The sequence below is a fragment of the Lates calcarifer genome, linkage group LG9, assembly GCF_001640805.2.
Source record: "Lates calcarifer isolate ASB-BC8 linkage group LG9, TLL_Latcal_v3, whole genome shotgun sequence".
Taxonomy (NCBI): Eukaryota; Metazoa; Chordata; class Actinopteri; family Centropomidae; genus Lates; species Lates calcarifer.
In genome coordinates, this window is record NC_066841.1 from 9,638,681 (window position 1) to 9,666,619 (window position 27,939).

The 27,939-nt window shown below is 39.8% G+C and overlaps 1 protein-coding gene and 1 long non-coding RNA gene across 3 annotated transcripts in view; one reads left to right on the forward strand and one right to left on the reverse strand.

The window, feature by feature from the left end:
* Positions 1-27,939, forward strand: part of LOC108879283 (uncharacterized) — a 39,459-nt gene that overhangs the window by 8,018 nt on the left and 3,502 nt on the right. Inside the window, exon 2 of the long non-coding RNA XR_001960318.2 lies at positions 4,440-4,546. This is a non-coding gene — a long non-coding RNA (uncharacterized LOC108879283). The remainder of the gene's footprint in view (positions 1-4,439; positions 4,547-27,939) is intronic.
* Positions 34-27,737, reverse strand: gnaz (guanine nucleotide binding protein (G protein), alpha z polypeptide). Of its 2 annotated transcripts, none has more exons than XM_018670513.2 (3): positions 27,415-27,737; positions 12,155-13,496; positions 34-2,385 (listed from the first exon to the last, which is right to left on the reverse strand). In XM_018670513.2, the coding sequence occupies exons 2-3, from the start codon at positions 12,875-12,877 to the stop codon at positions 2,041-2,043; spliced, it is 1,068 nt and encodes a 355-aa protein (XP_018526029.1). In that variant the 5' UTR covers positions 12,878-13,496; positions 27,415-27,737; the 3' UTR covers positions 34-2,040. The 2 variants fall into 2 exon arrangements, with proteins under 2 accessions (XP_018526029.1, XP_050928839.1); XM_051072882.1 differs by lacking the exon at positions 27,415-27,737 and adding an exon at positions 13,815-13,923.

A 27,939-nucleotide genomic window follows, 5' to 3' on the forward strand; every position in this document is an offset into this window, starting at 1 on the left:
TGTTTGCTGTCACCCCATCACACATAGGCCAAGTTCATTCAGGAGTAATTTAATTGCATACTTTATGTCTGCATTATTCTTGCCCCAGTGGCTACATTGTATGGTGAGGACAAACACTTTTTATGTCATGATTTCAGACACAGAGGATGGAGGCAAGGACTGTGGACAGTATGTTCTATTCCAGGTTGCAAATTATTGGATGCAGCATAATTATAAAAGAATGACAAAAATTAGTGGTGTGGAGGGCCAGTGGCAGTCTATCATCTGTGAACATTCCCATCCCAAACACACTGAAAACACCTTTTGACCAAAACACCCAAAAACACATTTACTACACCATGGAAATTTGCATAAGTTGTTTTATTCATAGTTGTTGTCCTTTTTTTAAATATTTCTTTTTTTTTAATTGTTTTGTCTTTTGTTGAAGTGGACATCCCAAGTCAAGCCTGAAGCCCTTAGCTGAGTTGTTTGCACATCACCCTCTGAACTTAAAAGAAAGGGTAAGAGGAGGAGTGGAGTGGGGTTTTCCTCCTTCTCTTTCTCTCGCTCTCTCTTTCTCTCTCTCACAGTATCCCAACTCAACCTTTATTTTCATTTGTTTGAACAAAGAGTGTACCTTACAGTATATTTACATATCATACTGACTGACTGTTTAACAATTTCCACTTAAGTAATGCAAGGAAGATTGAAGGTTTTGCTTCTTCATTTTCATATTTTTCTACAGTCTTGTTCTCCTTTGATCCACTGTCTCCTCTCATGCTAACTTTGTAGTGAGGTTTTCCTTGTCATCATCACCACTATCATCATCTTTTTCATCATCATCATCATCATCATCATCATAACATCATAATCACTGTTATTATATTGATATAACTCTTTTCAATAGATTCCTCTCTGACAACTGTACAATCGTACACAGTGTTTGACTTTTATATATATTTTTGGGAATATATTATTTAAACCTAAGAAAAAAGGAACATAACCCAAAGAAAATATATTAGTATCCCAAAGTAACAAAATCATGCATGTTTTAATGTATTTGTCCATAAAAACAAAACAAAACAAAAAATTAACGTAATGGATGGTATCTGATTTATTTACAAACTGATCTTGGCACTGTTTTTGTTGTCTCTTGCTGGAAACTGGAATGATCATAAAGAATACTTTTGACTCTACCAAGCGTTAACACTCCTGGTAATATAAGTCAGTAACCTCCTATAAAAGGCAGGTTTGAGAGACATATTCTTTTTTTTTTAATAAAGCACAAAAAAGAGAAAAGAAAGTGGAGAACAGAACAACATTAGAGAGGCGAGCAGGGGGGAAAACAGAAATAGTGTGTAGAAAACGTATGTCACTTCAGCTTTAGGCTGTGGCAGTTTCCTCTTTTAGGCAGAAACCCTGTGACATCATGTCTACTGACATTTTTTTTTTTCCCCCAGAAATACAGGCTGTCTCTACATTTCATCAGGTGCGCTTACTGGTTACCATTGTTAGGGTGAAAATCCAAAAGAGAACATTGATTCTGTCGAAATTCATCTTGTAAAGCAGCATTAATTGACTCAGGCAAATAAAGGAGACAAAAGTAACCAAAAACCACCAGCACAGGCCTACTACTCAGTCTCAGGTTTGGCAGGCAGGTAGGGGTAGCTGTCTAAAATTTCCAGTGTTGCCTTGTCAAACAAGTGCTTGACTGTTGATCTCGTGTGTGAGCAAACATAAGGTTGTGTGTTGGTGTGTATGTTTGGGTGTCTCTGCATACTCATATTCAGTGCAAACACATTGGATAAAAATCCCATCTTGACCAGGGCCCATCAGCTCTGTTGTTTCAAATGAAACAGTTTAATCTACAGAATTGTCTATCCCTGACCATCTTACCACCTCATTTCCTTTGCAGTTCTCTGATGCACCTCTTCAAAGAGATAAACTGTCAGGCATACTGACATGCCTTTGTTTATCCAACCTGATGGCGGGCCAACTGCTGCCAAGCAGCCCGCTTTACCCACCCCCCAAACCCCCTCCCCCCACACCCTGCGTCAGGTCCTAGCACAGCCCAATGTACTTGAGATTGTTCTGGATGATCACGTCCGTGACAGCGTCGAACACAAACTGGATGTTGCTGGTGTCAGTGGCACAGGTGAAGTGCGAATAGATCTCCTTGGTCTCCTTGTTGCGGTTGAGGTCCTCAAACTGCCGTTGCACATAGACAGCTGCCTCCTCATAGGTGTTCTGACCTTTGTAGTCAGGGAAGCACACTGTCAGAGGAATGCGTTTGATCTTCTCTGCCAACAGGTCCTTCTTGTTGAGGAAAAGGATGAGCGACGTGTTTGTGAACCAGTTGTTGTTGCAGATGGAGTCGAACAGGCGCAAGCTCTCAGCCATACGGCTCTGTAAGAAGAAGAAAGTAAAAAGAAAATCAGACCATGAGGGGAAAAAAAAGAAACGCTAAGAGAAATGTAACATTTACTTTGAGACAATAACCCGAATAAGCCCAAATTATTACACTAGCAGACCTCGTTCACACAACCAGAATCATATGATTTGGCAAAACTAAAGAGAGAAAAATAGACCATGTAAGGTCATGGCATGATTTCAGGATGAAAATGAAGACAAGATAAGAGGTCTAGTCATCTAGCACGTCACAGATATCCACTTGACTAGCCAAAGGTACGGCTTCTCTGTTATGTCAACAGAGACTTGAGACTCAGACAGATGAAGACCTGAGTTTGAACTCTCACATTCTCCTGTGAAACAGCAGATTACGTCTCTTATCACTGCTTATTTTCCCCATGTCCAAAACTGTGAATTGATCGGTTACAGTAAGGCAGTCTTTCTATTCATTACAGAAAACATCTCACGATCTGTATAATATGCAGTGGTTGTTTTATGTGAAAATGTGAATGGATCATGTGGAGACAGGGACAGAGGCTGTCGACAGACAGGCTGTTTACACTGTGGACAGACTGGTCTGACCTTATACAGTTTGTCACAACAGAATCACTCAGCCACTGGGACTTGTAAAAGCTTACAGAAGGATAATAAGAACAACACTGACTTCTCCCTTTTACCGTCTCCCTTACTATAAGGGTTCATTTAAATGCTTAAAATCTACTAAAAACGTAGTTTTTTCTAGTGCACCATTACTTCTCTGGCTCTGTGGTATCTTCGTCAGCCTTTAACTTTATAAATAGATGTCTGAGCTTTCACTTGATTCCAAAGAATAAATTCTTTCAAACAGAGATGTTAGAATAGTGTTTGAAAATAATTTTCTCATTTGAGTTGTATTGTGGTAAAATATGGATGTGGTGCAACAGAAAAATGTGTGTGTGTGTGTGTGTGTGTGTGTGTGTGTGTGTGTGTGTGTGTGTTTGTGTGTGTGTGTGAGTGGATGTGTGCGCATGAATGCATCTGTGTACCTCCTCAACACTTTTGCAATGTTGAATGTATAAGAGAAAAGAATGAAAAAGAAAGTTGATCTGTTCATGGCAGCTGCTGGCATGTGGCGACTGGCCAGTAGCTTGTGACTGGGAGGTTGTCAGATGGAAGACTGCTGTTTAAAAGGTTTCAGAAACAACATGATGCTCTGAGCAAATCACAAGATCTGCACAGCATGAAAAAAAGATACTGCGGCGAATAGCGAAGGATTAGACAATCATAGTGCAGATTCAATAAACCCAGATTATTCAGTGGTGTAAGTGCACTATTTCTGGATAATGATGAAAAGGCTACAGTTATGAGAAACCAAAGCTGAATGCAACTCCTAGATACAGCTTCCAACATGGTTTTAACAGCAGCTAATATAGGTTTAAAAGATTACATTACCATGTTGGACTATTTATTTCCATAAAAAACTGCCTCTGTCTAATAAGTAATTACTAAAAAATGTAAATGTTTTCTCTTAAAATTAGCGTCTTAACAAATAAACAAGTAATTTGTTCTTTCAGTATGTTGAGCCCTCTTAATTGACAAATTTGGCAGAGTAGTCCATTATAAATGCATCTCTGAAAGAAAGCTGTTGAAGGAGCAGAGGTTATGCAAAAACATAAATTGAGGCTTGTTGAACTACAGCTACTGAAAACAAGGCAGTGGAGACTGCATACATTTTCTCTAAAAAGACTTTTTGTCTTATTAAAAAAAATTAGCTCATTGTTTAAACAACTAAAATGAGACACCACATGGAAGAAGGAAATAAATTGAGGTCTTGTTCAACACAAATTGCGTAAGAGTGTGTTTGCAGAATTTGCTAGACCCCAGTTCTGTAAAGAAGGGTTAAAATGTCTTTATCACTCCCCTTCTCTCACATGTTGTTACCCGATGTGATTCAAACATAAGCTTTCCTTTCTGTAAAAGTATATGTCCCCGGGGACTGAGGCTGGTCCCTAAATGTTGTACACTGCAAAAAGTCATGTCAGGCTGTTTGACCTCGCTCCTCCTCTTCTCAGGGTGTCAAAACAAGAGCCCAGCTGCTAAGAGAGTATGGCAGAAGACAGCCAGCTGAGCCCAGCCTGAGTCTCTAGTCTCTTCACCTGGCCACTAGAGCGCTCGTACAGTAAGAGTTTCTTAATGGGGAGTGGGAGGAGGGGGAGAATGGCACCCAGGAGCACTAAAGCATGCAGACCCCCTTCCTTTGCTTCAAACACCCACTGATACACAGATGCGAAAACATGCACACACACATACACCCACACACACTGCTTTCCCCCTCACCTCCTCCTGTCAGAGTACTCCAGAGGCACAGGCCTTAATTAAGCTTAAGTATTAATGAGGAAGTTCATCCCAGTGTCATTGCTTTGTTTCCTATAAATACAAATCACCTAAGTGTGCAGCCACTCCTTCCTAATTCATTAAGGTTCATTTTAAATGTCACTGCCTCCCAAGAAGGGGTGCTTTGCACTGATCTACCAAGATGATTTTTTTTCTGTCACCATATTGTTTCTGCTGTACCTGAGAATTACATTATTCAGGCTGCTCCTTCTCTGTTCTCCATCCCTGTTTAATTACTAATGTCTCTTACTGTGGGCAGCAACACTGCTGGGTTTGGACGAGAAACAAACACACATAAACACATTACAGTTGTACATAATATTATTGTTCTGCTCGATTCTCATGTAAATCTTTTTTTTTTTTTTTTGATTATCAGCTAATTTTATGATGTTTATGTTGTGGGCAGCGTCCAGCTGTACATGGCCTTTTGAAGCTCACATTTGTTGTATCTTTATTTGTTTGTAGTTGTAATGCTCAAGAATCTGAGTATGATGTAGAATAATACAATATCAGATTCTATTTCCATTATAAGCCAAACACACAATTATAGCTATGTTACACTATTAGGGATTAAAGGAGACTAGTGTGGTTGAGCTGACTTAATTCTACATGTAACCTGGATAGTTGTAGTAGTTGTGTGTTAAGCACTAAACTTTCATAAAGTAGGTCTGAATTGAATAAACATTACATTTTTAGACTGCTTTTACCATTTAGAAATGCGGTAGTGAGATAGTAAAGGGGATCTGTTGAAACCTATGTGAGCATGTACATTTTGATTAGGAAAATATTGGCAAAAAAGCATGACATTTCATTTGTGTGTCTTTGAGCAGTCCCGTTCCATTTCCTGGAAAGCTCTTTTTCAAAACACCATTATGTCATATGGAGCAATTCAATTACATGGTAGTAATGCCTTTGATAACCCATTAGCCGGTTAAGATGCTGTGGCTGAGTGAGGGAGAATATTCCTGAATACATTTTGAAACACAGGTCTGACACCTGTCTGTGCATTTCTGAATAACAGTCGGTGTGATTTAGAGTCATTGATCAGGGAAACTGTCGTTTTACACTCGAGCAGTTCATATGGCGTCTACTTAACACCATTAATAAAATACCTGTCTTTGTGTGACAGGTAATTAATTTATGTTTAAGAGATAAATAAAAAATAATAATTGCAACAATAGAAATAGAGCTGACACTGCAGTCAGTGTCTGCCTTGATGTTTGGCTAACACAAGCTTAAACAGCCACGAGCCTCACATCTAGGCTTTTCATTTTCTCCACGCATACACACAGAATTCATTGCGGTTGCTCAGACACAGCTATTGCATATAAACCTGCACTACACATTCATAATGACGCACCCACAAACACACACACAGGCACACAATAGATGCATGTACATATACACCTCATATCTATTCTCTCCAGCACTGCTGTTTGTTGTACAACCCCCCGCTTCCCCTCCCCTCCTCTCTCCTCACCTCCTCTCCCCTTCTCATCCTCCCCTCCCTAGTCACAGCTCACTGTCAACAGCGCAGGATTAGGAGCATTTGACTGGCCTGTTGCTAAGCAACAGTAACCACAGCAACGATTCATTATGAAGACAGGGATGGGACAGGGAAAATGCATCAGGGAATGGGTTGATGGGTAAATGTTGTACTGTAATTATTATGGTGTATTTTCTGTCTTGTGTGAGCTGGTGCATTGAAACTGAAGCGGCATCAGTTGGGTCGGATGAAGTTTGTTCTCTGCTTATGTGACATTGTATAAAGCTTTGAATGTTAAGATGATGAAGATGATCAATGGACACAACAAGCTATCATTACCAAAGCAACGCCTTTTCCTCTGATGAGGACCTTCAGAGCAACTGAAACAGTTTTGTATGCAGACTGTTTTCAGCCACTGATCAGTGACCATCATACGTGTGCATGCACAGAAAAACTGATGAATGTCTCTAAATTCCTAATGACAGTCGTAAGACTGAATTTTTCAACAAATGCCAAGTTTTGCCACCTTTGGCTATCCCATTCAACTTCCATAATCAGTCAGGTTGTGTTGTTTTCCATCAGATAAGACATGGAGCTTCTATTCGAACATGCTCATCACCAATGATGTTACTTGGGTTCACAGATTTGCAGTACTTGCAACTTAGACTAAGAAAAAGATGAGTCAGAGTTGCACTTGAACTGAAATTGATGAGTCACCTGTGGTCTGGAAAGTTGAATCAGTGTCTTTGTTGCAAGATTGTTAAAGGATTGTTTCATTGCAAATTATGTTTCACATCAAGAGTTTTTCATGCATATATATGGTAATTATAAACAATACATTGTGCTTATTGAGTTAGTTGTGGTTGTGCTAACATAAAGAAGGTTATAGACATGTTTGCTGGCAAGTTCATATTATGCTCACATGAAGTCAGGAAGCTGTCTTGACCAGATGTCAGTGCTTTCATTGAGTCAAAGAGTAACTGATGCTGGAGGGAAATTACCACCCGCTGAGGCAGTTAAAACTAATTACATTTACAGCTGTCCTTAACAACATATGAACTGTAATCATAATAACTGCATATAATATATGTATCTTCTATAACAAATTTACTGCAACATTACTGAGATGTTATATCATAGGAGGTTTAAACTAACATGTGCGTTACTTTTACATAATTGTAAAGCCTAAACGGCAGGATGAGGTTGTATGTTTTAATGTGAAAAATCTAGTCCTACAGTTGTTTCTTGTTCATTTCTTGTTCCTAAAGGCTGAGTAGATCAGATGGAAATATTAGAAATATCTAAATATTTTCTGTGAGATCAGAGTCTGTTTAATGTTGCTGACTTTTTTGGCCTAGTTATCTGATTATCTGATTTCTGAGAAATACATTCACTTGTTACCTTGTCTTTGCATGGGACATGCTATCAGACATGTTTGCTATTGGCAAAACTAATAGTGTGTTAGAAGCATGTTTTCTGCCTAGTGTACAGATGGATTCAGCATTTTTGTGACTGTCACCTGTTAATATTCTTTGAGTATTTTATTTGGAGGTGTTGTATATTGCTTTGTTTATTCTAAATGGATAAAATCTGTCCTCCATGTTTTTTAATCTGTAGTATTTTCTTCTATTTTCTGTACTACAGTAGCTTGTCAGTATAATTTTCTTTTTGCATCTGAATCAGGATCAGACTAATGACCCAATCCTTTACCCTCCCCTTGTGCTGACCTTCAGTCAAGGAGGTCCTAACCTTAATCACAACTGATGCTTAATCCAGTTTAATAGAAACCAAATTGGGTTTTACTGCACTTGTATTACCCATTAAGTTGTACAGAGGTACAAACTTCTCTTTCTCACATTGTAGATGTATTGAGCATGTAGAGGCTAGACTGTGTGTTAGATAATGGTTGTTCAGCAGCGTTGTGTCAGCTGACAGTGGTTATGGAAGCGGGTGGTTCCAAGAAGCAGGAATTCACTTAACAACAGCAACACACAATCTAGTAACATTTAGATTAGGTGTAAAGCGAATATGATGTATAGATTTACTGCTGCAATACGCTGATCCTGTAGATTTATAAGGGTGTGGCTGATTTCCTGTATGACCTTCATCTGCATGTTGGTCATCATTCCTTTCATGAATCTGCATTGGGCTTTTGTATAAATGTGCAGCATATATTATGTCAGAAATTACTGCATGATTGTGTAACTGCCACGAGTTAGTTCAGAGTTTCTGTGTTATTGTACAAGTACAGGTTCAACTTTACAAATTTAGTTGGCATACTAAATACATGACCCATTCATTGTGTGATATTCAGTTTAAAATATGTGTGAGTAAATCATCTCTGTAGGTCATTTGATAAGCCCAGTGTCCTAATACACTTATGCACATATCTGCCATATGTGTATTCTGTTAATCCCTTGAATATTGTATGTAGATATAATTCTACTAGTAGTAAAATATGAACTAGATAATTAAGGATATAAACTGTATTCTCTCTATTATGAGACACCTACTGTACAATGAAGTTAAAGCCTGCTAATTACAGTTTAGCCCTATGCCCTACAAAATCTCCTACACACTGGATTTTATAATCATTTAACCACCTACGTGTTTGTTTTGATACCTTGAAAATCATGAATAGTTTGTGCTATTGCCATCAATTGAATCTACTTGTTTATTTCTTGTATTAATATCTCACGTTTGGCATTTTTAAACCAATTTCTTTAAGCCAGAAGATATGAGCTCATTGCTGATAATACAATACAATAACTAATATTGATCAATCATGCTGTGAAAGTTAATGCCCACATTTCTAACAGATGTGGAACATTTGGAATAATATGTTGTGGAAAGGGACATGTAGATGACCATGGAAGAGTTGCTGTAGGACACAGTTGGTACACAGCTTTGACAATGAGCCTCTAGTTTGCCAGTGGCAACATACACAGGGTTATAACACTAACTGTATGCTGCTATATGTTTGTTGTCCCTCATGCTGGGCCTCTGCACCTCCTGTGTTTGGTCTCACAGTGTGGTCGCAATACAAGTGGCTTGCACCGAATATGTCTAACATCCTAGCCACACCCATACAATAAAACCATTTAGAAATGCCGGACCATCAGTGGATTCATTCATGCACATGCTCTCATCAGTAATTTTGACAAGAACAACTATTTGATGTGGTCCATTGGTTAGTACTGTTGCCTCACAGCAAGACTTAGGATGGTAGACTGACAACTTTTTCCTGATGTACCCCACCCATAACTAGTTACATGCTGGGGTAAGCCCTAACCTCTCACCCTGAATTCATGAAGTGCTTTCTAAAATACATAGATAATTGTTTAAGGATTTTTTTTTTTACCCTCACACAAGAAAAGCGTGTGACTACATGTGAATAGCCTCAATCTTGTAATGAGGGATAACACTATGCATGTGTACTCATCACAGACACTCCACCATAGCAACAACATACAGACAATGATGGCATATCTAAAATGCCTCAAAATACATGTAAAATGTACAAAATGTAATGAGCTGAGTCTTGATGCAGTTAGTGGGAAGACAAAGCTGGGCTATTCGTGAAAGGGTTTCACTTGAATCAGATATGGCAGCATGTTACAGTCAGGGAACTGAAAATCACCCCTAACATTAATGTTGATACTTCTAATTAAAACAAACAAACAAAAAAACCCTCACCATCAAACAACTGAAGAAACCCTGTTGGAGTGTTCATATAAATCTTTAGCTCAGCTTCATGTGTTAAATCACACAAAACTGTAAAGACAGTCATTGATTCAACAGCTATAAAAATGAATGCAAATAAATTAGCAGAAACACACTGAAATGTGTAGCTCATGCTTTTTGATTTATGGCAGACACTTTCTGTGTCTGTCTTTCTGACACTTTTGATCCCCTGCTTTCTTCTTCCTCTCCTATCATGGAATAATAAAAGTTGTTTTTTTCTAGTACCTGTGAACTCCCATTGCTACACAGTGCCTTCACAATCTGCTAATTCTCACAGGTACAGCCTCACACTTCATTCTGTGAACTCAATTAACACCTTACAGCATTTTTCTCCTCAGACTTTATTTTTAACCTATAAAACTAATTGATTTCATGTTCCAACCTGGCACAGTGTACACCCTGTTTTATCCGGGTAACCCATGAATTATCAAGCCAGTTCAGTTACAGGGATGACAAAGTTCCCTCTGTTCTCAAGCTATTTCTAGTCAAGACTGTATAAAGACATCAAGGTGAACCTGGATACTGAAACCTCTTCAGGGAAAAATATGTAATTGTGCCTGTGAAGAAAGAGAACATAGCTGACCCCTCATAGCTGTCCTAGTCAGAAAAAGGTAAAATAGTATCTACTGTTGTCCTTCCTTTATCAAAAAAGCCATAACTACCCAGCTATTCCAAAACAGTCAGATAAGAGGATGGATATGCTATGGATAGGAAATTGTTCAAATTCCATAGCCATGAAAAAGGAGATAACACACTGGCCACTCTCTTCATTCAGGCAGATTTAAAGTGGCTTTGATTGTTGCTACATTAAGGCAGAGTGAATGCATTTCACCCATTTCTACAAAATCGGTTCACTCATGCCCCCAGCCAAAGATCTTTGGATAAGGACCATAAATTTTTTTTTTTCAAATTATTCATCAGTCAAAACTGAATGAACTGCAAATAATCATTTAGGATCAGAATAAAAGGATTAAAGATTGAATTGAGTGGTCCTGTGAGGTTATCAGGAAAACTACCATCTGCAATTATGTCTTAAAAAGGGTAGCTGCTCATGAATCCAGTCAAGAGTCTATTTATGCCATAATGACTATCTCTCTATAGATCTAAGATCAATAATGCAACTTCTGACCCCTAAATCTGATTAAAGAATTTATTTCTGCATAGGAATTAAAGCGTTACATTGTTGCATCCTACACCGGAGACCTGTTAAATTCAAAGTCGACTTAACACTCTACTTAGGAAGGTGAACTTTAACGCTCATACATATTTGGTTAGGCCTGTCTGTTTTCCTACTTAAAATGATAAGCTGTTCAGTGTGATGGTATAAGAATCTTTCAATGAGCTAATGAGCTGTGTGTTTGTTCCCATCAAGTTGTCTCCATTAGACAGTTGGGCGTCAGTGTGTTGAGCACAATGCTATGTTTATTTGATAAGGTTTGAAAGGAAAGAGACTAAAGTAAACATGGCAGACATGATGTACTCGATTGACTGAAATAAAATGCAGGGAATAATTGTTTTGCAATACAATTGTTGCAATGACATTCAATGTCAAAACTCCTCTTTGTTAAAAATGGGCAGGTATTGCCTTATTTTGTATCAGTATCAAGCAACAGTTTCCAAAAAATGATTTTGAAACTACCACTTATCAGTTTTGGACAGTCCCTATTTTAAAAACTGTTGCAAAGAAAAGATAGGAGGAAAAACACAATCTGTGAAACCACAGCATGGTGGATGTATTGTAGACGGGGATGTACAGAGAGGAAGTGACACAGCAGAACAGACTTGTGTTCTCTTTGCTTCTCAGAACTGTTAAAGCATTTGATACAAAATATGACTTGTGTGGCACTGGTATTGAAAATCATTTCAGTAAATCTGATAAGAATTATTTGTCACACATAATAGATATATTCTTGCCACTTAAATTATGTAAGCCTGTGGTTAGAAATAAATGTTCCATCTCTTCTCACAAATGGTGTAAAAACTAACACGAGAATATTTGTATAATTTGTGCTAATTGGGCTGTGAGGGCGTTGTCTCTCTTCAAATTACTGAATTAGAGTGAGTGGCTGCTGCATGCAAGCGTTTTTTATGCATACACAAATTAATATGCATATACCGACTGTGAGTGAAAATGTGGGCCCTTTTAAAACAGATTTTTCTTACCGTCTGGTTGTCCTCGTAGAGTTTGAGGTCATAGCCACTTAGCTCGACACAGAAAATGATTGCAGTCACGCCCTCGAAACAGTGGATCCACTTCTTTCTCTCTGAACGCTGTCCACCCACATCTACCATCTTGAAGGTGAGCTCCTTGAAGGTGAACTTATTCTCCACAATGCCGGTAGTCATGTCACGGGACCGTAGGATGTCCTCAACAGTAGGGATGTACTCAGGAGCAGAGATGCGGTCCAGGTCATTCAGGTAGTAGGCAGTGTTATCCTCTAAGTGGTACTCATTGGATCGCTGAAAGCACTCCTGGACCCCTGAGTCAGCCCACAGACGTTTCATGACCCCCAGTAACTCTGGAGTGATCTCCCCCTTGCTCTCAGCCGGCCCTGTGAGGGCAAAGAGCTGAACGGCATCGTAGGCGCGATCAGGATTGTGAAAGTCGATCTTGAGGGTGGTGAGGGCCCGGATAATGCGGGTGAGAGAGTCGATGGCGTTGTACAGAATGAGGGGCTTGTACTCCTTGCATGCCTCCAGGTTGAAGCCTCCACTGTGGATGATCTTCATCTGTTTGACGATGGTGCTCTTGCCTGAGTTGCTGGTGCCCAACAACAGTAGCTTGATCTCACGCCGCTGCCGTTGACTCTCTGAGCGCAAGTGGCGGTCAATTCGCCGTGAGCGCCGCGCCGCTTCCTTCTCCTCCGAGCTCTGACGGCATCCCATGGTCCTCCACCACGTGGTGAGCACAAAGGAACTCGTGCTGCTGCTTGGTGTGAAAGCAAATTATAACGAAGCGGTGACTGTAAAGGAGTTGGTGGAGGAGCTGGAAAGGGTTTTCACTGAAGGTAGGAGCTTGCTAGGGTGGAGGCAGACAAAACTTTACAACAGGCCAATTTAACACTAGACAGAAGAGCCACCACACAGAGGAGTGACTCAGGAGTATTTCATTCTTTTTGTTCAGGGGCAGTCTGTGAGTCCTGTGTGGGCAGAACCCAGACTTGTGGGATGCCCACACAGCGCCTGGCACTGAAGTTGGACTGCCTGCTGAAGCCAAGGGAGCTGGGGTTCATAGCAGGGGCTTCCCCTGAGGAAAAGCTCTGGAGGAGGGCTGGGGAATGCTCAGCGTATGTCAGTAGAGAAAGTGTTTGGACTTGATGCATGTGAATAGCAAAACCCCCTCACTCTCCTCCCACATGGCTCTTGTGGTGAGTTGCCCTTGTTTGGCTTCTGCAACCATCCACTTCAGTTCAATATTTGGCCTGTTTCGCTTGAGCTTCCTGATAAAATCTTTTCTGCTTCTTCTGCGGTGTGATATCTCCCCGAGAACTGAAGGCCTCTGGTTCTGCCAACACATAAGACAGAGAGGCAACATGAATAACAGGTTTAAAACAAATAAGACCAGTTTCACTTTTTGTCCCGTCATCAACACACACTTTAAAGGAATAGTTACATTTTTTTGCTCCACACCGAACACACAGACATGAAAGTGATATCAATCTTCTTATCCTACTCTTGGGAAAAAACTAATTTCTATTATTGAACTATTAGTTTAATATAAACTGCAGAAACAAAACTACTTAATTAAATACTTTACATCTCCTCAACACATAGAAGTGAACTGTTTGGCAATGAAAGAATATATACTCACATCCGTACTAACCTGTACACTTCCCATTCATCCACTGCCATGCTACCCTTTTTCTGTGTACACTACCTCTTCAGATCTCTGCTCCTAGTAGTCACACACCCTACCTTGCTCCATCTGCAGTCCAGTGTTACCATAGACTCTGAGCCAAAGTAGATCTCAGCTGACCACGCCTATCCATTTAACACTGCCAAACACCCACATGCACACACACAGTCCCATTATACACACAATCAAGGTCAAACACATAGGAACAGTTGAAAACTCCACTATTTGAAAGGGAACATGATCAGTATGTTTCCTTGTGACCAGTAGCATCTTCTGCTATTCTCACTGCAGCCCCACTGCCTCTGACTGTCCTCTTTCTTGGTCGACATCAGGTGAAATGCTTATTTACTATCACTGTGGAAAATAACAGGCTCAAACCAGCAGGTGCCTCTCATGCTTTCATACTGCTGTAAAGCCCCTTCTCCTTTTCCAAACATCTGTGATGTTATCCTTCAGATTCTACACTGTGATCAGAAAAAGAAGAAAAATATTTCTGAGAATATTTGGTTTCATTCCGCTCCTGTTTTGATATATTAGCTTTTCAGGAGGCAGCACTTTTACTTTGATGAAACAAATACTGAATGCTAATAAGTTTGGGGACATGAATTCTAATAAAATACTGTCTTATAGTATGTGATGCATTTAAAACAAATTTGGAGCAGTGAATGCCTGTGGGATTCTGTGATAAATAGATGCACATTGAAACAGGGTGCATGCTATTGGCTGAGTAACAAATGTGAAATCATACTGTGGCCTAGTTTTGTTGGTGAAGCTATACTCTGCAGACCTGTCAGATAGATAGATAGATAGATAGATAGATAGAGAAAGAGAGAGGAGAGAGAGCATTTCTCAGAGCACGATGAGCGACATCCACTCTTCAAAAGAGAGGACAAACAGAGCAAAACAAAGCCATAACAAAGCATCACAACACAAACAGAGTGGAGAGCATTGTTTCCTGGCTTCAGGCACCTGACTACCCTCTCAAAATGGCATAGCCAGCCAAACCGGTTAATTCACATCACTGATTTTGAGAGCCTGTGAAACACATTAAAGCTGCGTGTGAAGTCTCTTCAATTTGCTATTTCAGAAGTAATGCATCACTTGCATTTCCACACCGTTTGAAGTTATAGCACTTTGGATAATTGCTAAGGAGGCTGTGTACCAGCAGTACAAATATAGCAGCAGTATATATTATTATGACATTAAATTTGTATTAATTATATTCCCTGTGCTATACATTATAGAGGAAAACATGATCTATTGCTTACCTACACCCTTATAACTAGAGTATAAGTCAGCAGGATAAAATGCCTGAAACTTTGAAATACAAGAAATAAACAAAATTAATTAAGAAACTGCCTGCAGCATGAAAACATGCTTATTCTGTCATTTAAAGTTGCAATAGCCCTGAATGCAATCTATGACAAACAGTAGACTATGGAAGTAACAAAATACCATCAGTATGGCAGGACTTAACATGATGTCGCCAGTGTCATCATCTTTACTCTATAAGGATATATTTTCAGGCTTACCTCTTCTGGCCTAACTTTTATATATCCTCATATATGTCAAACCGTCTTCCAGAAAAAGTGGACACCTGTGCTATCACACAGTTGGCTCTGGCACAAAAAAGATGCGTGCCACTTTAAGAGTAAATGAGTGGAGCCAAAGCCAGGGGGGCCACGGAGAGAGGCCAGCATTTTGATGTATCATGAGGGCTGAGGTAATGTGATAGCCAAGATGAGACTGAGCCTGGTCACTCTCCTGTCTTTGCTTCACAGCTTCAGCTGCACACGGCCCATTGGCTCTCACTCCATCACTCTCCCAGGTGCTTACCACCTATTATTAATTTACCTTGCTGCAAATAATTACAAGCATGGCCTTTATTAGAGATGAGTACATGTAGTCACTGTGTTTCTGTTGTGTAACGTTCTTTAACTTCCCCCATTGTGGTTATTGCATCCATGAAAATGCTATTAAAATTAGGGTCAGTCACATTAGATTGAGTGGTAATTCTAATACATCAGAGGCTGAATGTTATGGTTAGAGGCTAGGGTTAGGGTTAATGGCCTATGTGTTTAAAGAATGTGGATTTTTTTTTCTGAATTTCTAGCCACTTACCACCTGATTAAAAAATGTTGAAATGTTCATGAAGTCAGTGACCAAGTGTCAAAATGATCATATGCAAACAGCCATCAAAAACATAACTTTTAAAAAGAGGAAATGAAAGCTCAGTTGGCTGGTATATTTGCAGAAACACAGACTGAGTGAACGCATCAGCAGGTAACAACAAACTTAGTGTTTCAGGTCAATGCAGTCATTTTAAAGCATAAGCATACATTCAGTAGTACCTTATAGGAGCTAATTTAAGGAGCTATACAAGCATGAGAAATCTGTGTGTTGGTGTGAAATCAATCTTGTTGAGCTGCTGAAAACATGTGATTTAAATCAAATTAAATCAAACCAATTGATGCCAGAGGAGTGGAGAAAACAGATGATGCTCTGGCACAGTGTGTGTGTTATATATGTGTGTGCTTGTAATGATGAGATAAGCAGATGTAGGAAAGTCCTACTTGTGCTCAGGTGTGTCAGAAATGAGGAAGAACAAATGCAGAAACTGTGTAATTTTTATGAATGAAAAGCAAAAGTGTGTGCTGTTAGAAGAAGGGTGAAAGGCACAGGTGTGCTTTTAGTCATCTTGTAATGGTTTATGAATGAGGTGTGCAGGTTTGTGTGTCAGCGCTGTGGTCAGCAGGCTTGCATTTCAAGAGATATCGGATGAGGTGCTCCAGTGAGAATAAACCTGCTGTGGAAACGGCAGCAAGAACACTGCACCTCACAACATCTGCCAGTCATAGATAACTGTCTTCAACAGGGGACCAGCAAGCAATCATATTTCTCATTTATAAAGCACTTAACCAGTACCCATTTACATCAAAACTAACTAAAGCAAGAAAATAGCTCGTTCATCACAGCTAAGCAGGCCAAGGACTAATGAGCAGCAACCTGGGGACTGACACCTGTGTTGGGAAAGTGAGTGAAAAACACTGCTGCAGTTACATCCAGTATTCTTTAGGAAACACACGTTTGGCCGATTTAACCGTGACTATTCAGAACAGTATGGTGTTAGGGAAATGTGACTCTGTGATGACTGTACTGTAATTCATATCCATATGACCCATGGGTTAACAGGCCCACTGAACTCTGTCTGTTACCATCATTCATGCAGCAGGGCTTGAGAAGAGGATGCAGGGACGGAGACCTGCCTACATGGTACCTGATTTCTCATACTGGATGACAGATTTTTTTATACAGCATAGAAGTGGTTGCACCTGGCCTCGCACTATGTGATTTATATTATAATATAGATACTAACAGAAAGCACTATGTTATCTCTGTCTTACTGGTGGATGTTGGCATTGCATAAAGAAGCATTCCAGTGGCTAGAGTCCCTCCAGCAAAACTAACATACAGTACATGCACACAGAAAATAAAACAGCTCACATGCCTTATGATCAGCTGCACAGCGCTCATGCTTTCTCATCCAAAGGCAGCTGTTTCTGTGGCTGAAAGGTTGCTTCCTGCTTCTGACTAGCTTTCCACTGGCTGCCTGACAAACAGGTTACTGAAAGACTTGTCTGGTCAGTGTCCATATACAGTGTCAGAGTCTTACTGGAATCTAGCAGAGTGATTTTTACAATAATATCCAAAACCCCAGGAGTGAAACAGTAGCTAATCCCTAGATCTGTACTAAATCCTACTATTGTGTCAAGATTAAGTAGTTAGAGTGAAACTGTGATCAAACCTCTGGGCCATATCGGATATTTATGAGCTTTGTGGCGCCTGTCAAGACCAGCCATATGTAATTACTTCAGTTCTGTATTCATAGTGGTTGTTTTCAAAATTGTGTAGAAGTGTTGAATCTTTGGATGAAATACAAACTGTGCTGTGATAAACTAAGAGGTGTATGAAAATCAACTGGTAAAAAAGGAAAAAAGAAGAAAACCCACAGCCTGGTGAGATTCCTGGGACAGAGAGTAGCCCGGTCGAGCAGAGAAGGCCTCTAAGTGAGACTGCTGGAGAGACGTTATTAATTTATGTGCTGCCACAGAGGCTGTGAATAAGCAATGCATTAGCGAGAAAATCTGAGGTGATCAAGGCATGCTTTCCTCAGCTACTGTTGTCTTCAGCAGCTTTTACTGCCACCACAAGGTTGCAGATGTAGACAGAAATCAGAAAAGGCATTTGAGGGACAGTTGATGATTTAGTTGAAAGGAGAAAAAAAAGGAATACATGGAAAGCTTTAATTCCCAAATGAAGGCATATATAACAGAAAATCTGGTAAACGGATGTTCGGGCAGACTAATCCTCTTTCACATAGACATGATTGTTGGCATTTTTTTCTACACAGGACTGTGATTTGAAATGTGCCAGGGAGGAACAGGCCGAAGACTTACAGGGAAGAATAACGACTGTTGATTTACATCATAATCAAATAAAATAACATGATAAAAAGGCACTGAAGTTGATCTGTGCATTTGAATGAGGCTGTTGGCCCCACAGGGGGAGGTGAGGGTAACATTCACAGGTGTGTGTAGATCATTCAGAGCTGTGTTGATGTTATCGGGCTACGGCGGAGCATCAACACTGCACACCTGCTGATGGTTTAGTGAAATTTCCATGGATGTTAGCATTTCTTTGACATGTATGAGAAATTTAAACTGTGGTAATGATACTGTTGATAGTTGAAACATGCACTATCAGAATATCACCTGCCACTGCAGAAAATGTAAACAGCACTCCTTCAGAAAGGGTACACTTAAGTTTCACAGCACTGTGCCACCTACTACAAAAGGTGAAAAAAGTATTTATAGCAGAGCAGTTACAGTGCTATAAATATGTATTATATAAATATTACATATTGATATATATGTTAGCAGTGCTTGGTTGGTCATTGACAAAGCAATCATAGTCTTGAGGCTGTAATCACTGGAGGTTTTTAAATATTTAATCAGGAGCAGACATGTTCTAGCAGCTACTTCCTTTTCAATAGAGCACTGTAAGGGTAAATATTCCCACGACTTCCAGTTTTCAATTTGCACATTTTAAAAGACATCACACCCCACAAAAATATTTCTTTGTGACTGAATACTGAATCAACAAATAGAGCTAATATTAGCTTCACTTGAAAACAGTTTTACTGGTTGCCTGAACTGAAATAATTTTATGTTACCAAATGAATAAACTGCCAACACAAGCAAGAGTAAAAATTACAGTAATTCAATTCTTCCAAGAGAATCATAAAAGGGGCACAGATGGTCAGAAAAGCAAAAAGATTACAACCTTACAAGGATTAATGTAAAAGGACAAACCAAAACAACAAAAATTAGGAAGAAATATTGGATTTTACCTTTATTTTAAAGAAAAATTCAATTTTGGATTGAAGACATGAGGTTTCAATCTTTGCAGTGCTATGCTAAACACCATGGACCACAACATCTTTGTGGTTGATGGGCTACATATGACTCAAATCAAGTCTTTAAAGCTCACTCACTTTTAGCTCCACTGGCTTCAGATGCTGAGACTTTATTTGAGTGAGGTAGATGCCCATGAAAGTAAAGGGTTGGAAAAATATTATATCCTGTGATATATACAATGCATGTAGTTTGTATGTGGGCATTTGTGTTTATGCTTAGAGATTTCATATTGTCTTGATATATGCTTTTATATTACCATAGGCCTACTATATGTATGGAGTATGGAATATACACTGTATAAAAAGCATATCCATAATAAGTTACTTGCATTTATGCCATATGTAAAGGTGTTTTATTCACAGTAATGCCATATTTATGGTTTCTGATGTTCAGCAACACAACAAATAGTTGCCTCAAAATTGACCAAATAGTTGAATCAACATCGCTCAGCTATACAGCTAAACTTGACACATACATCTGCACATAACCTGACTGTAAGAACTTTGTAAATAGCTTCAGCTGTGATTCAGAATAACCAAGGTTTTCTTATAACTCAAAAAAAAAAAAAAAAAAGATTTAAAAAATAGCATAACTGCTTTGCTGTAAAACATTTACATTCAAGCTTAAGGTGGGATATTTGAGTCTAAAATAATAAAAAGATATTGAAATGGGCCTTGTGAAAGAGTAAAAGTAAATATTTTACAGACAGCTCCACTAACACATTAGCTAGGAGCAATGCAAGCAGTTATATAACCCAATCTAATAAGAGAGTATGCTATTTAATCATACTCCCTTATTTGTGTGCTCTCATTTATCCCAACTGCATTCTGTTTAGGCCCACTGCCTTAGAGTAGAGCCGAGAGGAATCTTAAATCAGTTCTGCTAGAGCTACTGGAAAGTATTGCCGGAGATGTTACCAGTCTTGTAAGGTTTCCAGGAATTCTTACATCTGGCAGCTTATACTGTACATGATGGGAGTTTTTGATAAGATGGAACTGGCTACTTCAGAGATTATAAACTTAATCTATGAAAATCCAGAACATTTTACATTTTAGGGCTGTTGTGATTTCACTCTGCCCAATATCCCCAATATTTTTTTTTCCACACCATATTAACTGTATAAATAAATGCTCACTGAGAACAAATGGGTAATAGCATTTTGAACTGATTAAGTAACTGTAGCAAATAGGGTGGATGTTTTGTTCCAAACTGAAATTGACTTGAATTGACAATTGACTCTTTACTGTAATCAGTGTTGAGTTGTATGTAGTACATTCAAGGCAGAGATCCAGCTCCACAAATCAGATCATGTTTACAGAGACATTTCTGATTTACCAAAGCACAAAAAGAAGCTTTAAATTATAGGTGGGTGATCTGCGGGGCACTGTACTGAGTGGTTTTTGTGTGCAGTTCATACAGTGGACGTGCTGCAACAAAAATTTTGTGAAATCTGGGACAAAAAGCAGACAGTCAATTTCATGCTTCTAGCAGCAGAATGATAGATCAATGTCACCCCAATGACAGTTACTAACACAGATCCTGTAGATAACACTATCATATGATGCCTCTAAAAATATACTGTGTGTCTTGTTGCACGTAAACCAAAATGCAGGCTTTGCTGTGCATATCTCAGTGGAACAAAATAAATGAAATATTCCAACCGAGAAGGCCTGCTTCTGTGTGATGAGTCAGAGCTTTGTGGTCGCCCGATCCTGCGTCAGAATCATATGAGATATAGGTCGCAGGCAGTGATCATCAGCACTATTCAACAGTTTGTACACTTTGTGCAAGATTTACCATTTGATCTTAAAAGAGCTGTGTAAAAATGCAGAACAAGCCTTCAGTTTCCTTTAATAATCCAGCCTATATTCCAACACAATTCTGCCTCCTTGTATATCATTTGTTCCTGAGAGTAGATTTGACCATAGAGCGAAAATTGAACAAGCAGCGGGCCTTGACGTTCAGGCCGGTAAAGGAAAGCTAGTTAACCACATTTATGCAGTGAAGACACATTTAAATGGGCTGTCAGAGACTCTCAAGTATGATCCTGTCAGCAACCGTCTGTCTGGGATATTTCTACAAGAAGACTCCTGGGGGGAGGTGTCTGAGAGGCTCTAATGTCAGATAGTACCTTCGCTTCGAAATTATGTGTCAGCTGACATTGCATCTAATGGATTACCCAGAATTCTTGCCACAGTTTGTCATTATGGGCTGAGACAATCAGAGGGTTTTTTGTGCTCAGAAATGAGGGGCTAGACTCAAACCTCCTAAAACCACTAATATGAATGTTAATGCAAAATACCTAAACCTGTATCAATCAATACTTTTGATACGAATAATTCTCTGTAATGTAAAAATGATCTCTTTCACTGTTGAAATCATGTAGAATTCTCACCCTTCTCTTCAGCTCTATATTTTTGCCTCTTTTAGTGAATTGTTTTGGTTCTGCAGCTTCCACATTTACTGTATGGTTGAGTCTCAACTGCACCCATAGACAGCCTTTTAAGAAAGAAGAAGAGAAGCCAAACAGTAACATGGTAGATGGACAATGTTAATGACTTATTGGTGAAGAAAGTCAAACACCTCAAATAAAGACCCAGAGTAAACAACTCGTTATCAGTAACAATTTTATACACCAGTGTATAGCAATCATTTTTGTGCTCCTTAAAAGAGAAAAAAAAATCATATCTAAAAAAAAAAAAAAAGCACTTTGACTTAAGTGTTCCCAGCTCAGGACACATGCATTATAGCATGTCACATTTGCTTTTTCCAGCTGTATGAATCCGTCTATTCATTATGAATGTACAAACCATCTGGGAGTTTAAACTAAATCTGGTTTAAGCTACTAATACTGAATTGTCTGTCCCCTTAGCAGTAATTTCTATATGTAATGTTATGTTCAAACCTAGTTATCGTAAACTCCTCATTTAGCTCTCACAATTGTTTGGTCAACATTTTGTGTTATCGCTTCCTGACGTGCTGCCCTGAATGTGGACTTCAGAGAAAGACGCCTGTATACTGTACACATGTGAGGACAGTACTCATTCATTATGGAAAACAATGATGGGCAGTGTTCTCCTTTATACTCACCCAAAACAGTGGGCTGTTTAGAGGGTGGAGATGGGGTGGGAGGGGGTTGAGGGCGGTGAAGCCTCTGTATGCTAGATGCTTTTTCGTGATAATGCTCTGTTTAACGTTCCTGATCTCGATGGCTGTGTTCCCCCTTCTCCAATCCAGCGGGTCACACTGAGTCACAAGGCCAGCCAGCGATGACAATGGCATGTTTGTGCACAGGCTGAGCTATGGGTAGGCTGTCTGATGTGAAGGGATAAGATGGCACAAGGTGGACACTGGAGTCTCGTGTGTGTGTATATGTGTGTGTGTGTGTGTGTGTGTGTGTGTAATGGTATACACGCAAATGTGAGTACACGTGTGACCTGTTGGATATCTATCTCTTGCACATTTGCTGCTGATGCATGTAGATGTTTTTTTTTTTTTTTAGGCTTTTAGAGAAAGAATTTCCCTCACTATAGTGTATATTATGTAGATCAAAACAATTCAGGTTTGTGCTGTAGGCATTCTAATCTACATTCAAAAACACTCTCAATATTCACTTGGGTTATGGCAGATAAAATAAATGCTTTATGCAACTGAAGGAAATTGTGGGTAACGGACACTTTCAGGCTTCTACAACCCATAGACATTATCAGCAGTGGCTTATTCGTTTGATAACTGGAACAGGAAAAGAAAAATATCTCGTATTGCAACAGATGCAACAATATGACAGCCATTAATCCACCAATACATGCTGTGAGAACAATGATCAGTGAAACATAATAATAATAATAATAATAATGATAATACTAAAGTTAAAAATATCTGACATTGCATTAGGGACTTAACAAGATTTACAGCAAATGATGAATGATGAATGAAAAGACTAAATCTACCTCTAGAATTAAATATATATAACCTTGCTGTATTGCCAACACCCAAACAGATGACAATTGTAGCACTGTTTTACTGTGTGTATTGCGTGGGGAGGGGAGAGATATGAGAAAGATGAGATATGAGAAAATGTCACCTGCTCAAACAGGGAAAGGCAATTATAGTGCATGTTAAACTCAAAAGTGACAACTCTACAAGAGCACACTAGCACAGACACTACCATATTCTGTTATTTATTGCAAAAAAGTTATTGTAAATGTAGAAAGGAGGGGTGCCAGTGGACTGTAGAGGTCACTGACGTACACCAGCAGCTTCACTCTACTCTTAGGTATTTCCATGGAAAAGCAGCCCTGCATGCCTTCATCAAAACAAGCTAACTGCTCTGCTATATACTTTATTTTGGCAGTATTTCACAAAGCCTGTATTGACACAGAATGCAATACATAGGCCATGCAGGCATATACGTGCATCCATGCATAGACGCACACACACAAACACAAACACACAGACACTCTTTTCTTTCAGTACAGACCAACATCCCTTACCAGTGGGTAGTAGGCCCTAGCACTCCCTCATCATGCCCCCCCCACCTCCTTGTTGTCATATGACCGCTGTTATGTGTGTGCAGTGGAACACAAAGTTGCTCTGTTAGTCCCCTCTACTCTGCCCTCTCAGATTTGAGTGCTGCAAGTAAGACCCTCTCACTCACCGGCCTCGGGAAAACAGACAGGCCCCTGTACGCGACGACCAGCAAAGATGAGAAAGGAGGGCAAAGAGAAAGAGAGGGATGAATTGAGCTGATGTTGTTTTATGTAACACCAAAAGATAACTTAATCCTTACTCATTCACAGAACCCCGCCCTAAGATTTTGTTCAATTCAACTGACAGCCCTCCTTACTGATGCACTGTGTTAACTTTTGTTAAGTAATTTATTAGTCCTCTCTACATCAGCGCCTGCCTAAAAGAAATGGCTGCCAAAAACTGTCTTCCGGCCATTTGTGTCAAGATGACACTTTGTCCCAGTACCTGGCGAGGATTAAAGACCCAAAACAAACACAAATGCTGAGCCAGCTGAATCAGAGCAATGCCCTGCCCTGCCTTGACATACAGTGACAAAGCAACTGACAGACGTGGACTTAAAAGATACATACTTCCTCTATGGTTTAACAGGATATGTCATTGTCTCTGCATGGCATTAAAGATCAGTTTTCATGTGAATTTTCACATCCACTTAAGCAAATGTATAAGAATTATGTGATAGCTCTGCTACTCCTTTTCCAGGAAATAAATGACATCTTAGATTAATAATTTTATTAAGTAGGCTGCTGAGGGAACTACTCTTGGCCCCCTTGGTACTTAACTGTAATAGAGCTGAGTTTAATTGTCCAAGTCAGTGGTGTGCTCACCTACAAGGTTAAAGATAGCTAAAAGTGCACCGGACGTTGACATTGGCCTCCTCAGTGCATGAGCTGCTACCTCAATAGCTGCTGTCACTTTAAAACCAAGTCTGTCCCTGCTGTCCCCTGCCATTATGTCAGCCAGTAGATTGGATGTAGCAAGTAACAAAAGAGGTAGAAGGAGGTCAACTCAGCATAGGTTTTGTCACACTATTGCTCTCATTTTTATACACATAAAAGTTATCTGAGTGGGAGCATACCACATGCTACTATTTCAGCGAAAAGAGAACATAGCATTATCTGTTGATGCTGGAAGAGGCTTTGTGTGATGCCTGTTCGACTGATGTAAGGTTAGGGTTTGTGTATTTTGGCTTAACAAAACCACTTAATCAAAATCAAAGCAATCTCATTTGTATTCTCGAATGGTCTGTATGAGAGTATGATGACATTTTTCAGTGTGTGCACATGTAGATGTTTGTGTGTGAAACTTGGTGAAGGCCCATTATGTAAGCATGTGATTAACCTTTATATTTCACACCGGACCTCATCATCCATCATTTTAAAGCCAAGGTCATCAGTGACCTCTGACATTTTCTGACACGTTGCAGAGAGAACTGAAAATTGTTACAGCTTCAATGAAAAGACGAATCAGATGTTAGTGCAGCTTGCAGGGATGATTAGAGCTTTTTGTCACAGTGCATGTGTCCTTGGTTTGTCTTCTTATGGTTACTAACCAGTGACTGAGACTGTAGTAGTAATACTGAGAGGAGATTAAGATCACGTCTGGACCAAAATCAACAAAGATGCACCACACTGTGGGTGCAAAATGCAGACAGTCTCATCTGCAAAATGTTATTTGAATTTATTATAGGCCACAGTTGTTTTTTTCTTCCAGTAACTGACATGGCAGCAGCATGGCATGCATCTTCTCTTGAGATGGCACCATGAAGATTTTGGTTACCGCCTCAAATAACAACACAAGTTATGATTAAACCAATATTTCATTAACTAACGTTACATTTAATATGTAACGTTAGATTTATGGATTTTCAGTCATCTGCTTCTTGAAAAATACATTGATATTAATTAATTAGTTTTTTTCTTTTTGACAGTGGTCATTTAGGATATGAAAGTGATCAGAAAGAAATTAAACATGATATATATGGATGTATCTTTGCTAATATTTACATGCTTCCAAGATGTAAATACATTTCTTGAATAAGAAGAGCAAATTCAACTTGAAGCTACCCATAAAGGCTTATCCCCATCTGTCAGCATTACACTATGACAACGGTCAATATTCCCATCAAGTTTTTACTTTCTCTCACAAACCCCAATGGTGCAGTAGTACAGAAGGTTCAGCAAAAGTATCAATCTAATATTCCTGATAGCTTTTGGTATCAGTAGCGCTCAAGAGATAAAGGCAAGGAGGAATTTATCCACCATCTTTGCCTTGATTCACAGATGTCTGAGGGCCTCGGCGTGAGCAGCTGCCGGTGGAACTATCACAGACACATCCAGCATTCTTTCTGTGTCACATGCTCAGAAAAGCGATGTTTTTCTACCACTGTGAAATTATCACTGTTCCCCCCACCCCCACCCCAACCCCCCACCCCCTTCATCCAATCTGTTCCAAATCTTCTCTTTCCTTCTTTCTCTCTCTTGCTCTCTGCTGCATCAACCTCCGCCCCTCTGCCCCATCTGCCTCCCTACTGTTAAACCCCCCCAGCCCCTCGACCCCTCCCTGCACTGGTTCTCTCTCTCTCTATCTCCCTCTCTCTCAAGCATGTAACACAAACACACATACAGTATGCACAAATACACATGCTCTCCTGATGCTACACACCCCGTCACAACCCCCAAATGAAAAAAATAAAAAAGTCGACAATGCTATGTCAAAAATATGAAAGATTGTTGAGACATAAAATGTAACAAATCATCTCGTTTTGCCTGCTGAGTGATGACCACTGCTCTGCTCTCTCCCTCTTTCCCCCTCTCTCACCATCAACATATACACTCATAAACAGACACAAACAGCTAGACACAAATGAACCAAACGAATCCCGGCCCCAGATTATTAATCACTGTCAATGTAAATTTCCTCCTGTAGAACAGCAGACAGCAAGCTCCGCTGGCAAATCCTCTATGCCGCTGTTGGGCCACAATTTGCCCGCTTATCCCAGTGCCTGCAGAGCCAGGCTCCGTGGGATTTGTACACCTCCCACTGCACATTCAAATTCACTGTCTCATGAAGCCAGTTGTAAGTACTGAACACCTGATTGTGTGTGATGGTGCTTTTATTCTCTCATTTTCCCTTTTTTCTATTTCATAGATTATGGACAGAGCACAGACACACACTCACACACATACACACACACATCTTTGATGCATCCTCTACTTGTCCTACATACAGTAATTACATGACCTAAGCACTGCATTGAGATAAAAGCATTCTATAAGAATCAAGGATGCTCTGGGGAGATGATGAGTCAAATTGCAACATAAGATAGCAACGTCCGTTGGCACAGAGCTAGCAGGGTGGAGGAGGGGACTGGACAGGCTGCCTGCCTTGGTGCCATCTCTGAACATCACCTTCCCCATTTTATCAGGAAAACACACTCGCCCTCCTCAGAATCACTATCATGAAATAGCATCTCATTCCTCCTGTGTGTCCAAAGCAGGGCAGCTTAGCGGTGATTACAAAAAAAAAAAAAAAAAGCTTTGTGAGAGAGTAGTCAGTCTTACCGTGTTCACAAGCCAGCATCCATTTACAAAGGATACTGCAGACAAGCCCTTGCAGGGAGAGAAAGGCAGTGTGCAATCCACCTTTAGTCCTGCTGCTTCATCTTCATATCTTCCTCATATTCACGGGGTCACACACACACACATATACACACGTACATCTTTCTCTCTCTCTCTCTCTCTCTTTCAGCTCCCCTCTTTCTCTGTCTTATTAACGTCTGTGTTCTATATCCTCTCTTGTTTGCTCCAAGGCAGTTGAGACACTGCAGCGATGGGGGTGGAGGGCGTGTATATATGTGTGCGTGTGTTTGAGTGTGTCAGAGACAGAGAGGCAGAGAGAGGGAGTGCAGGACAGAAATGGAGGGAGGAGTCAGGAGGGATAGAGAGCGAAGGGGGAAATGGTCAGGATTAAATCATGAGAGTAACAGAGAGAGAGAGGGAAAAAACAGGCTTTGATGGGGTAGCTACAACATCCAGTGTATCTTTATTTCATGCTATAATGATAAAATATACATTGGCCATTAAGGA

Coding starts and splice junctions, on each gene's coding strand:
- gnaz (XM_018670513.2), bottom strand. CDS start 12,877: ATGGGATGCCGTCAGAGCTCGGAGGAGAAGGAAGCGGCGCGGCGCTCA. Junction 2,386..12,154: donor TCTACGAGGACAACCAGACG/GTAAGAAAAATC, acceptor TTCTTCTTACAG/AGCCGTATGGCTGAGAGCTT.